Here is a 14425-nt window from a genome sequence, read left to right on the forward strand (position 1 = left end):
AATTTTAAAAACTTAGTTCCTGTTATTGCACATTAGTTCAAGGTAGTATATTGCTATGCTTCCAATTCAATGGCTGAATGCATATCTTGAAGGTAATTTTATCTTCTGGTATATTTTACAAGCCCAGGCACAATTTACAATTAGAGTTATGACCTAGATCAGGGATCCCCAAAAGCTGGGCCACAGACCAGTCCATGGTCTGTTAGGAACCAGGCTGGAAGTGAGACGAGGGCAAGCGAACAAAACCAAAACCATTCCCTCCCCCCAGTCCATGGAAAAATTGTCTTCCACAAAACCGGTCCTTAGTGCCAAAAAAGGTTGGGCACCGCTGACCTAGATGAACCCATTCAACTTTTATTCATGCAACAACTTTAGTCCAGCAAACCATAGCTTTGAATATTATAAGCCCACAAATGTGATTTATACACCATGGCATGGAACAATACATGAAAAGAAGATACAGCTAATCATCAAATACCTGGTTATCACTTTCTTGCCAGGATGTATCCCTCACCAATTTGACTTTTATGTTATAAAATGTCAGATAGGAAACTGAGCCTAGGCAGATGTCATATGAGGCATTCCACTGCATCTAATTTTAGGAACCGTAGCTCTTAGCCATTATTAGATTAATATAGTTTGGGTTTAGTACACTGTGTATTCCAGCCATTTATTCACTATACCATGGTTAAATCATTTGACATTTGAACTCAGAAACTGGATTATTCTAACTAAAAGCAGTATCATAACTAGAAAAAAAATCAGATCATTAATTTCTATTATTTCAGCAACAGATTTGCAAATAGTTAATTTGCGTTCCCCCTTCATGGATTACTGCCTTGTCGTGGCGAAGGGGCTTGCGTAATTCAATGAAGCTATGAGCTATGCCGTGCAGGGCCACCCAAGACGGACAGGTCATAGCAGAGAGTTCTGACAAAACGTGATCCACTGGAGAAGGAAATGGCAACCCACTCCAGTATCTTTGCCATGAAAACCCTATGGACAGTACCAAAAGGCAAAACGATATGACGCTGGAAGATGAGCCCCTCAGGTCGGAAGGCGTCCAATATGCTACTGGGGAAGAGCAGAGGGCTAGTACTAGTAGCGCCAGAAAGAATGAAGCGACTGGGCCAAAGCCGAAAGGACGCTCAGCTGTGGATGTGTCTGGTGGTGAAAGGAAAGTCCAATGCTGTAAAGATTTTTTCTCCATAGGAACCTGGAATGTAAGATCCATGAATGAAGGAAAGCTGGACGTGGTCAAACAAGAGATGACAAGACTGAACATTGACATCTTAGGTATCAGCGAACTAAAATGGACAGGAATGGGTGAATTTAATTCAGATGACCATCAGGTATACTACTGTGGGCAAGAATCCTTCAGAAGAAATGGAGTAGCCTTCATAGTCAATAAAAGAGTAGGAAAAGCAATACTGGGATACAATGCTCAAAATGACAGAATGATCTCAGTTCGAATCCAAGGCAAACCATTCAATATCACAGTAGTCCAAGTCTATGCCCCAACCACCAGTGCTGAAGAGGATGAAATTGACCGGTTCTATGAAGCTCTACAGCACCTTATAGAACTAACACCAAAAAATGATGTCCTTATCATCATGGGGGATTGGAATGCTAAAGTAGGAAGCCAAAAGATAACTGGAATAACAGGCAAGTTTGGCCTTGGAGTGCAAAATGAAGCAGGGCACAGGCTGATAGAATTCTGTCAAGAGAATGCGATGGTCATAGCAAACACTCTTTTCCAACAACCCAAGAGACGGCTCTACACATGGACATCACCAGATGGTCAACACAGAAATCAGATTGACTATATGCTCTGCAGCCAAAGATGGAGAAGCTCTATACAGTCAGTAAAAACAAGACCAGGAGCTGACTGTGGCTCAGACCATGAGCTTCTCCTTGCAAAGTTTAGGCTTAAACTGAAGAAAGTAGGGAAAAGCGCTAGGCCACTCAGGTATGAATTAAATCATATCCCTGTTGAATATACAGTAGAGGTGACAAATAGATTTAAGGAATTAGATCTGATAGACAGAGTGCCTGAAGAACTATGGACAGAGGTTCGCGACATTGTACAAGAGGTAGCAACCAAAACCATCCCAAAGAAAAAGAAATGCAAGAAAGCAAAATGGCTGTCTGAGGAAGCTTTGCAAATAGCTGAGGAAAGGAGGGAAGCGAAAGGCAAGGGAGAAAAAGAAAGATACGCCCAATTGAATGCAGAATTCCAGAGAATAGCTAGAAGAGATAAGAATGCCTTCTTAAATGAACAGTGCAAAGAAATAGAAGAAAACAATAGAATAGGGAGGACCAGAGATCTTTTCAAGAAAATTGGAGAAATGAAGGGAACGTTTAATGCAAAAATGGGCATGATAAAGGACCAAAATGGCAGGGACCTAACAGAGGCAGAAGAGATTAAGAAGAGGTGGCAAAATTACACAGAAGAACTATACAAGAATGAGCTTAACGTCCCTGATAATCACAATGAGGTGGTCACTGACCTCGAGCCAGACATCCTAGAATGTGAACTGAAGTGGGCCTTAGAAAAACTGAGCAACAACAAAGCTAGTGGAAGTGACAGTATTCCAGCTGAGCTATTCAAAATCTTAAAAGACAATGCAGTAAAAGTGCTACACTCAATTTGCCAGCAAATTTGGCCACAGGATTGGAAAAGATCAGTTTACATTCCAATTCCAAAGAAAGGCAGTGCCAAAGAATGTTCAAACTATCGCACCATTGCACTCATTTCTCATGCTAGTAAAGTCATGCTTAAAATCCTACAAGCTAGACTTCAGCAGTATGTGGATCGAGAACTACCAGAAGTACAGGCAGGATTTCGAAGAGGCAGAGGAACTAGAGATCAAATTGCCAACATACGCTGGATCATGGAGAAAGCTAGGGAGTTCCAGAAAAACATCTACTTCTGCTTCATTGACTATGCTAAAGCCTTTGATTGTGTGGATCACAACAAACTGTGGCAAGTTCTTAAAGAGATGGGAGTACCAGACCATCTTATTTGTCTCTTGAGAAACCTATATGCGGGTCAAGAAGCAACAGTGAGAACTGGACACGGAACCACTGATTGGTTCAAAATTGGGAAAGGAGTCCAGCAAGGCTGTATACTGTCGCCCTGCCTATTTAACTTATATGCAGAGCACATCATGAGAAAGGCAGGGCTAGATGAATCAAAAGTTGGAATTAAGATTGCCGGAAGAAATATCAACAACCTAAGATACGCAGATGATACCACTCTAATGGCAGAAAGTGAAGAAGAACTAAAGAGCCTCTTGTTGCAGGTGAAGAAGGAGAGTGCAAAACTTGGGTTGAAACTTAACATTAAGAAAACCAAGATCATGGCATCTGGCCCTCTCAATTCCTGGCAAATAGATGGGGAAGAAATGGAGGTAGTGACAGATTTTATTTTCCTGGGCTCCAAGATCACTGCAGACGGGGACTGTAGCCAAGAAATTAAAAGACGCTTGCTCCTGGGGAGGAAAGCCATGGCAAATCTAGACAGCACACTAAAAAGCAGAGACATCACCCTGTCAACAAAAGTGCGTATAGTCAAGGCTATGGTCTTCCCAGTTGCAATGTATGGCAGTGAAAGTTGGACCATAAGAAAGGCTGAGCGCCAAAGAATTGAGGCCTTTGAACTGTGGTGCTGGAGAAGACTCCTGCGAGTCCCTTGGACTGCAAGGCGATCAAACCGGTCAGTCCTAGAGGAGATCAATCCTGACTGCTCTTTAGAAGGCCAGATTCTGAAGCTAAAACTCAAGTACTTTGGCCACCTAATGAGAAGGAAGGACTCACTGGAGAAGAGCCTAATGCTGGGAAAGATCGAGGGCAATAGAAGAAGGGGACGACAGAGAATGAGGTGGCTGGATGGAGTCACTGAAGCAGTAGGCGCGAGCTTAAATGGACTCCAGAAGATGATAGAGGACAGGAAGGCCTGGAGGAATGTTGTCCATAGGGTCGCGATGGGTCGGACACGACTTCGCAGCTAACAACAACAACAATTTGCGTTCATAGTATAGCAGCTTCTTTAAGTTCAGTGAGCATCAAATTCAGAGCTTTGTTCTAAACTAAACTGATAAAAGCATCATTCTCTTCTGAAATATAGTTTCATCATTAATATTAAACTATGGATTTGTTGATTTTTTAAAAAAAAAACAAATGCAATGTGTGATGGTCTGCAGCATTTCTGTCAAAGTGATGTGTACGCATATTACATATGATTCATACCTTAATTTTGATTACAATGTACAGTACATACAAAGTTCTAAGACTAAGCAAGTTAACTTTCTATAAAGTACACTTTAATTTACAACAAGTTTTATTTTCTAATAATAGAAAGCATATTAAAGTATGTTCTCTGAATATGCAAAAATACTGGAGCAGAAAACTAATTTTATTTCTAACAAATGATATTAATCCACTGCTACAAAGTTTTCCAAATAATCAAGATCTCCATGCAAATAGACACATTTTAGCAGTTTTTGAGCCCTGAATGTAAACCAAAAATTACAACATTATGGTAACTTTGATATTCTAAGCAGAGTGTCATACTAGCAAATCTAATCAGGAAGAGTATGATACACAGAATCATAAGACAAAAAAGGATCTTATTCTCCAATTTCAAAGCATTACATTTTCAAATAATAAATACTTGTTAATAAAAACTAAAAATACACATTTCTATTACCTTATTTTATATCAAATAGTACTAGAGATGTGTGTGAAGTAGTAAAAAGAGAAACAAAAGAGATACTATGGAAGATATGGTACTATAGACTACCTGAGCAGTCAGAACATAAAGATGTAACTTATCTGCATCAGATGACCAGTCTTTAAAAAAAAAGCATAAAATAATGATGAAGGAAGTTTCAGTTATCCTGACATCTATTGGGAATCTGTCAACAACCATATGACCAAAAATTGTCCTCTGCTCTAGCTGACAACTTCATTTTTCAGGTTTAAGAAAAAGTAAGGGAATAAGTTATGCTGGAACCAATCCTTGCCAACATAGAGAAATTGGCTAAAGTAGTGAAGGTGACCAGCACAGTGGAGAAAATTGATTGAATTATATTTGAATTTGTGATATCCAGAGTAAAAGCAGCTAAAACAGAAATACTTGATTTCAGAAGAGCAGATGTTGATGAATTGCAAGAGAAGGCAAGTCAGAACCAGCTTAAATCCTTAAGAAGAAAAGTGTGCAAATCCTACCAAACAAGGCACAATTGCCAGCAATCGCCGCCACCGAAAGGGAAACTGGGAGAAATTTAAAGAGGGCAGAGTGGATGGGCATCTGTGAAATACTGAAAAGAGAAGGAGACATGTACAGGAAACGATAACCACATAGAAACTTCAGGGATTCTGTCAAAAATGCTGAAGTCCAGACTCAGCTAAGGCCTGTGCAAGATATTAAAAGAAATATCAAAGGTTTCTCTGGATATATTAAAAATAAAAGTTAAAGAGGAGCAAGGTCCTTTGTGAGGATAAAGTAATGAATGGTGATGGTTACAAGGCAGAACTACCTAACTTCAATTAATCTATTTCATACTGTCTTTTTTCAGCAAAGAATGAATGGATCCTTAGTTGCTCATTGTTATGCCACTGGAAGAAAAGTTTTGCACCTTAGGATAAATGAGAACAGGATAAAAGAGAACTTAGCTAATGTAAATAAATTCAGATCTCTAGGGTCAGATGAGTTATATCCCAGAATACTAAAGGAACTGGTAAGGATGATTGCAGAAATCTTTTTGCTAATTTCTGAGAACTCCTGGGAGGAGTGGTAAAATTCTTAAAAGAATAGAATACAGCAAATATAATGCAATACCGTTCTTCAAAAAGGAAAAGACGGCCTAAAAAGATACAGATTAGTCAGCGTGATTTTTTTTACCAGACCAAATCATCAGATATTTTATAAAACAGCAACTTTATGGAGCTTGGATAGGTATGCCACAATTAATAGGAACCAGCACGAATGTGTCACAAATTACTGTATATCAGACTAATCTAATCTGACAGAATTTCCATCTTAGTAAATTAAGGGAACGACATAGATTTAGTGTACCTGGACCTTAGGAAAGACTTCCACAAATTTTATCATAATATTCACCTTATATCAGCTCTTTCAAGTAAATCAGATAGGAACCATGACTAGATGAAATAATTCTATTTTATTATAAAGCAGAATTAACATTTTCTTACAAGTCTGAAAGTACAAGCCTTCTTCTGATACTTTTAACTGCCTGGGCAATTAGGATTTTTTTCCTAAATTTCTTTCTCTATGAAGCCACTGGGGGCTCCTGCCCTTTCTTGTCCGACTGTTTCCTAGGCATCTCTTCCCCTTGTCACACAAGGTCAGACATGTCAAGCTCACGATGTCATGTGACATTGCACGACTTTTCAGAACTTTTCCCCCATTGCTGGCAATGGAGTGGGTGTGGTTTCATTGTGATGCGTCTGGCCCGTGGGCCAGCAGTTTGCCACCCCTGCACAAGGTCATTCACACTTTCATTACCTTGTTTTGCAGGCATTATTTTTCAAACCATATGAATAGGCAATGATCATGATATCACAGAAGATGCCTGTGGCTTCTACATCATTATGTAGATGTGTTTAGCCTACATAAGAAGTCAACAACTACAAGTATGTGTAAATACTGTCAAATAGAAGAACAGATTAGGAGCATATGTCTATATATGTGTGTGTGTGTTGGCAGTCATGTGTTTTCAGTAGAGTTTCCCTTTTTCTCTCTGGTCTGGCAGAGGAATGTTGACGGGCTCTTTGGCACTTGAAAAGTTCTCTTACCCTGTGGAGAGTCTTTGCAAACAATAACCAGAGGTACACCTGGAGATAACTGGGGCAATCAGAGCAGAGTTGGACTGGGTATTATTGAACTAAGCCTGCAGACCACTCTACCTTCTTCTTATTTATACCTGAGTCAGTCTGTTTCTGCTGCATTTATTCTGATGGCTTCTCCATTCTCCACTGCTCCTTCATTCTTGCTACTTATGACCTGGGAGAATCTGGAATGAGCTGAGCCAAATGTGACCCACAATCTATTTTAGTGTGCCAATACAGAGGTCAGGGAACGGAAAGGTTGGTGAATGAGAATGGATGAGTGGCAAGTGGGAGTGGATAAGGGTGAATGGTTGGTGATCACAACCATTGGCTGAAGAATCTGAGTGTCTGAGCGCAGAAAAACTAAGGAGGTTACTGTGGCTATCCTATTGTTATTATGGAGGTAAAGGTGAAGGCATAGTTTGACCGGCTATATTTATGTAATTATTGTGGATGGATAAGCGAAAGAGGAGGGGAAAACTAGCAGTTCCATTAATGTTGTGACAGGAATGAGGGAATAGGATGGGAATATGGATTATTTAGTGGGAGGGTAAGACTCATGCTTAGCATTGTCCGGCCTTCAAAATTCATCCTCAACATCAGGTCATGAGATCTTCAGTAGCCCTGGATTCTGGTTGCTGTTCCTGAATGCTAGATTGTATATGGAACAAGTCCTGTCTCATCCATGATCTCATTTGGATTTGGCAGGTGACATGTGGGCCGGGGTGGTGGTGGTTGAATTTGGCACCAGCTGTGAGTCCAATTTAAAGAAAGTTGGGTGGAAATTGTCATCTCAAGACCTTCAGCTTTCAGAGACTGTACTCCATTGTTATCCATGTGTGGAAGATTCTGGTTGAAGTTACTGTGTGAGCTACTTATCAGGCTAAGCCCAGGAACAATGAAGAGCAATTCAGTCAGAGTTCATTTCTCTATTTGCTTACAAACAATACACAGAATGTTACCAGACCCACCCTAATGGTTATACCCTGGGAGATTCTAGGGAGTTGCTATCCTAATTATCATCCTCCTATCAAAATCCGGGCTATGCTGCCTCTTCTCCCCCTCCCTCCATTTTGGAATCTTCTCCCTCCTTCCTGGGAAACTTCTGGTTCACTATAGACCATCACACCCTCTCACCCTTTATAGGCACCATTCTTCACACTAGTTGTAATAATAGGTTTCTGGATGCAGTTCAAGGAGCTGCTTATCATAAATAAAGCTCTTTATGGCATTGGGTCTGGTTAGCTGAGGGACCCTCGCAATTTCTACTCATCCTCTATGGTCTTGCAAAGTTGGCATGTTCTGGGTCCCATCCATTAAACAGTGTTATCTGATGTAACCAGAAATGTTCTGTCACAGTCCGTGTCCTCTGAAATGGCAACTCCCCAAAGAACAGCATAGCTTCCATCCTAACTTTATTCAAGCAAACTTTTAAAATCTGGCTCTTCCCCCAGGCAGACCTTTTGTGAGGAGGTTTGGTTAGTCAGAAAAAAATTTCCCTCACATACTTGCTTTTGGTAATGTCTCTATTGCATTTTTTAACTATGATAAATTTGGGCAGCCTCTAAATTTAATAAATACCTACTTCTGTCCTCCAGCAGGGACTTCCAGTTATATGAGTCCTGTTCCATTAGACTCTAATTCAATATTTATGTAGTATTGATATAATTCATTTATCGGAGTTCTGTTCCATGGCACTCTAACTCAATATTTATGTACTCTTGATACAGTTGTGTTTTTCATACTGAAGTCATAATCATATTTTAAAATAGACGTAGTGCAATTTGTTGCAAGATTAAAAACATGGATGCATACCACCAGCAAAATCAAAGCATACACTGCAATCTTTTTTCTTCCAAGATATCACAAATATTGGCAGTCTTCGGACAATATAGCTTATTAATAAGACATAAACTAGCCCTTTTGCCTTCTGAAACTAAATTCTACAGAATCCCCATGAAAGGTATACCTCCATATCTCTCACATAATCCTATTGCATGGAACAGAGTTTGAAAACCCCTGGTATAGAATTCAGGTTTTTGTTTCTAGAGATACATCAGCCAAAATGCTTTCTAATTATTCAACTGAAGAGCAAAGTCTACATTGCTTCTCTTCTTTTATCTTTATAAATACTCTTTTCTTTTTCCTCTTTCAAGCCACCATCTTTTCTTCTAACCCCTGTGGTTCTAAATTCTTAGTTTTGCATCTGTTTTCCTTATAATGAACTGTCCTCTTAACTCTTTACTTGTATTCTATTCATAAATATAATCTCCCCAATTATCAGCCTCTGTAAAGTCTAGAAGCATACTTTGTCTTAATACCCTGTGCCAAATCCATAAACCATAACTTAGTGGTTTAATCCACACAATACAATCGGAGTCCTCAGCTGCACTGCAGAACTGGGGAGGGGTGGGGAGGTTGGGTGGGGGGAAGGAGGGAAGGGGGTCAGAGGGGGGTGGGTCTTCGCTCCCAAACTTTTTTTTTTGCATTTTTTTTTAATAAAGGCTGCCGCCAGTCACAAAACCTTTTCTCACCGTTCCAGTTTTTATATCCTGAGTCAAGCACCAAATAAACAAACAAAGCCATGCCAATTCTCAAAAAACTTTTTCGCTTATGCGCAGTTATGGGGGATTTTTTTTTTGGTCAAAAAAAAGGAAAAAAAATGCTATGGTGGTAACTAAGTCCTGCTTTAGAAGCATTTGCGATGGACAATGGATGGTCCGGATTCGTCGTATTCCTGCTTGCTGATCCACATCTGCTGGAAGGTGGAGAGGGAGGCCAGAATGGACCCTCCAATCCAGACTGAGTATTTACGCTCAAGTGGGGCAATGACCTTGATTTTCATTGTGCTGGGTGCCAGGGCGGTGATTTCCTTCTGCATCCTGTCGGCAATGCCAGGGTACATGGTGGTGCCACCAGAGAGGACGGTGTTGGCATACAGATCTTTGCGAATGTCAACATCACACTTCATGATGGAGTTGAAGGTGGTTTCATGGATGCCACAGGATTCCATACCCAAGAAAGATGGCTGGAAGAGAGCTTCTGTGCACCTAAACCGCTCGTTGCCGATGGGGATCACCTGTCCATCGGGCAGTTCGTAGCTTTTCTCCAGAGATGAACTGGATGCGGCGGTGGCCATCTCCTGCTCAAAGTCCAGGGCAACGTAGCACAGCTTCTCCTTGATGTCACGCACAATTTCTCTTTCGGCCGTGGTGGTGAAACTGTAGCCTCTCTCGGTCAAGAAACTTGGTTTCAATATATTCAGCTACGGGCCAGGTGGAAAGAAGACCAGAAAATTGGTTTTACAATGACTGATGAAAATCTGATAAAGCAAATTAGAAATCAGGGACCAGCACATATTAAACGGATATATCTTGCATTGATAGAGATTGACTCAGAAACAGAACTTGTTAAGGACTGTATGATAAAATGGGCCCAAAACATCCAAGAAGTTATTACAATGGACACGTGGGAAAAGATTTGGGTGAGGAACGTAAAATTTACACAAGCTCAAAATTTAAGAGAGAACTTTTATAAAATGTTTTATAGATGGCATCTAGATCCTAAAAAGCTTGCAAGTATGTATCCGAATTATCAGCCAAAATGCTGGAGGTGTGGCGATGAAGATGCAACATATTTTCACATATGGTGGACTTGCAAAAAGGTTAAGGCCTTCTGGATAAAAATTTGGTGGAATATGCAGAAGATTTTCAAGCAAAGGATAAAGTTTTGTCCGCAACTTTTTTTGTTGGGAATAATTACAGATGCTACGGTTGTGGACACTAAGTTGATGTTGAATTTAATTACGGCAGCAAGACTCTTAATAGGTCAGTATTGGAAGAAAGAGGAACTGCCGACCATAGAAGAATGGACTTTAAAGGTTTCTGACCTGGCAGAGATGGCAAAGATTTCGGCTTATTTGAAAGATCACTCGCAAGAACGTTATATTATGGAATGGAGAAAATGGATTGAGTATATCCAGAACAAATATAGGACTAAAAAGTTTCATGTAGCATTTGAATAAGTCTTCCTTTTCTTTTTCTTTTTTTCCTTTTTTTCTCTATATATATTTAATATTAATAGTGTTTGTATTATCCTATATGAGCCAGAGAGTGATAGATTTTAGAGTTTATGGTTGTTAGCATATGGATGTTTATGATTGTTTTTTTTGTTTTTATACCTTGTACTTAGCTCTGGGAAGTCGGGGGGGGGAGGGGGAGAGGGGTAGGGAGGGAGGGAGAGGGGAGGGGGAGGGGGACTGTTAAAGATAAAATGTATGTTAAAACTTTTCAATAAAAAAAAAAAGATCTTCATGAGGTAGTCAGTCAAGTCGCGGCCAGCCAGGTCCAGACAGAGGATGGCATGAGGCAAGGCATAACCTTCGTAGATGGGCACAGTGTGGGTGACACCATCACCAGAGTCCATCACGATGCCGGTGGTACGGCCAGAGGCGTACAGGGAGAGCACAGCCTGGATGGCAACGTACATGGCTAGGGTGTTGAAGGTCTCAAACATGATCTGAGTCATCTTCTCTCTGTTGGCCTTGGGGTTGAGGGGCGCTTCTGTCAACAAGACAGGATGTTCTTCGGGGGCCACTCTGAGTTCGTTGCAGAAGGTGTGGTGCCAAATCTTCTCCATGTCATCCCAGTTGGTGACAATGCCATGTTCAATGGGATACTTCAAGGTCAGGATACCTCTCTTGCTCTGCGCCTCATCTCCAACATAGCTGTCTTTTTGGCCCATCCCAACCATCACACCCTGATGCCTGGGGCGACCCACGATGGAGGGGAAGACGGCTCTGGGCGCATCATCTCCGGCGAAGCCGGCTTTGCACATGCCGGAGCCATTGTCAACCACCAGCGCTGCAATATCATCATCCATGGCAATCTTTCTGGGGAAGGCGGCTGCTTGGAAAACACTCGTGGGGGGCTTGGCTGCCTGTGGAGACCCTTCGGGCGGGGGGAAGGGAGAAAGGCGCAAGCGAGGCGGCTGAGCGATTCACCGGCGCACAAACAAAAAAGGACCGAAAGGGCGCTTGACGACTGCCGGTTGAATCCACACAACAAACTAAGCCAGAAGAAATTTGTTTGTTTGTTTTTTATTATTTATTTATTTATTTATTTATTTGAAACATTTATGACAGGTGCCCATCTTTCAATCAACTCTGGGCAGTTCCCAATCAAAAATTAAAAGACATGTAAAATCATTTCAAAAGTACAAAACTCAAACAATTAAAACATTAAAAACAACAAATTATATTAAGTGATATGTTACGTTTCTAGGGCTAGGCCAAAAGAAATGCAGTAAAGGAATAATGCTCTCCACTTTCTTTTTATAACCAACATCATAAATTTCTTCTTCCAAGAATATATTCTTCATTACCAATGCTCACATCATAAGAAAAAAAGTAACTATATGAAATAGTAATCTAAGACTTGTTTTGGTAGCTGAAATGGTCTTGATAAAAAAGCTGAGATTTTTCTTTCTGGTCAAAAGCAATGTATTAACTAATCTTGATATTTTTACTAAACAAAAATAACTTTCAATCTTATTCTTACTTCCCAAGTTAAAAACCCTTCTCTCAGTTAGAAAAGCCAATTGGTGGGTAACACCAGTGACAAATTATCCTTTATTAGCCATGGTTTGTTAAGAATGTCTGATGAACTCATGTTAAATTTATAGTTTCAGCTTGACATGTCTAACTAGGAACAAATAGTTCTATTTACTACTGGAAATACTCTTATTTTTCAATCTCAAACTCAGGTTAAAAAGGAGAACTTAAATATTTAGCTATAACATGAGAAATGTTCTTTTTGCCATTATAAATTAATATGCCTCATCATTCTCTGGTTTATATATAGAAAAATGGTTGTACACTTCATGGTAATTTAACCACGGTTCATTAAACAAGTCATAGTAGCTGGTTTGTAGAACATATTGAGGCAAAGCCCAACAAATCACATTATAATTTAGCATTATGTGTCAATAGTTATAATCACAGAATACAGGATCCGATTTGCCATTTGATTGCTTTGCCATTGTGAACAGTTTGAATGAGAAGCAGTTTGACTAAACGGCAGCAGCTAAAGAATTGTGTGCTAGAAAACGTGTGCCATAAATAGCAGGTGTCTAAAAGGATTCTTAGGCCAGCAAAAACCAATCACATCACACAGGTGACTATCAGCAAGCTGTCAACCAGCTTTCTAATTGCCTAAACATGGAAACTGCCGACAGGAGAAGAGAAATACAAACTGAAAATACCCTAAGTTTTCATTGAAAAGAACAAAAAGGAATCCTAATCCTAACCCCCATGAATAATTTATGCTCTCACAACTTGTAAGAAACTGTTTCAGTTGTCCATATGGATATCCTTAGTCTCTGTTGAAGAAATTCCTTTGGATACAATTTAGATCAGGGGGGAAAAAGTCTTATCTACTATGGGAGCAATGGCAAACTGAAGACAGCTCCACAAGAGCAGAGCCAATGACCATGGTGGGAAGAGGATCCAGTGAATGAATTGATTTCCCTGAACTCCTCCCCAGATTAAGAGAGAGATCTGGGATAATCCAGAATGCTCCATAAAGATGTCCCTCATGACAAGACTGTAAAACAGTGGTCGCCAGCAAGTTTTAGAACTCTGGGAGTAACGAAAATCAGCTTTGCCCAAACCATGGTTCAGAGCCTTTAAAAAGACACTGAGTCCACCCTTTTAACCACTTTCGCTAGAAATGGCTTGTAAATTGCTTTTTGGATGCTAAGAACCTTCAGAAAAACACATTTTATTACACTGGGTAATTTTTCCTTCAATCCTCAGTGAAAAAGGTTTCATGTAAGTACTTAAAGAAAAATATTTTATTTGGAAATAAGCAGTAAAAGGGTGATTAGAACACTGAGGGGTCAGATTGACTGGAATAAGATTCAGAAATAATTATAAGAATGCTTCCTGTGTTGTTTTTTTAAAAAATCCATTAAAATATATGGAGATTTTGAATTTAAGTATAAGAAATATTTCCCTGGGAAAATGTGAATTAGAGAAAAAACATGATAAGAGGAAACCTTAAATGCTGATCACTAAAGATGACCATATAGAATTAAAGATTAGAATTAAAGTAGAAGACCCATTAATTCAGAATGGAAGAAAGTATTTTAACTCAGGAAGAATATTTAGCAATAATATTGCTAAATATTGCAGAACATTTGATTAAGATTGTTACTATAAAAATGAGATTAAAAGAGGAGAGAGAAGAGGATACAACTCTGAATCAGGCTCTTTTTGATATGATTCAAAGTTGACAGGATGCAAAAATCATATTGACAAAGATGAAGGAGCTTCTGAGAAGAGATAAAAAAGAATGAAAAGAAATAATCTTTTGGGACACTACTTAAAAGGAATAACATCAAGACTTTTAAAAGTAAGATATTTTATAAAGTTGGGTTATTTGATCAAGGTTAAAATGTATAATTTTTGTAGTAGCTTTTGATGGGTTTTTCTTGTCCAGAACTAATAGAGGCTTTGTAGATTTGTTTATAGATAAAATATGGGAAGAGGTTTTTTTGTTGCTGTATTTTT

General features: G+C 39.6%; 2 protein-coding genes across 2 annotated transcripts in view; both read right to left on the minus strand.

The window, feature by feature from the left end:
• The window catches only part of TMEM163 (transmembrane protein 163), a gene marked incomplete at both ends in the record, with an annotated part of 104235 nt that overhangs the window by 77243 nt on the left and 12567 nt on the right, over positions 1-14425 (minus strand). The gene's annotated exons all lie outside the window — the stretch shown is intronic.
• Positions 9229-11890, minus strand: POTEE (POTE ankyrin domain family member E). The gene is made up of 2 exons (XM_081341208.1): positions 11164-11890; positions 9229-10120 (listed from the first exon to the last, which is right to left on the minus strand). Exons 1-2 carry the CDS (start codon positions 11734-11736, stop codon positions 9545-9547), a joined length of 1149 nt encoding a protein of 382 aa, XP_081197334.1. The 5' UTR covers positions 11737-11890; the 3' UTR covers positions 9229-9544.

Source organism: Vipera berus (assembly GCF_964194415.1).
Source record: "Vipera berus genome assembly, chromosome: 1".
Classification (NCBI taxonomy): Eukaryota; Metazoa; Chordata; class Lepidosauria; order Squamata; family Viperidae; genus Vipera; species Vipera berus.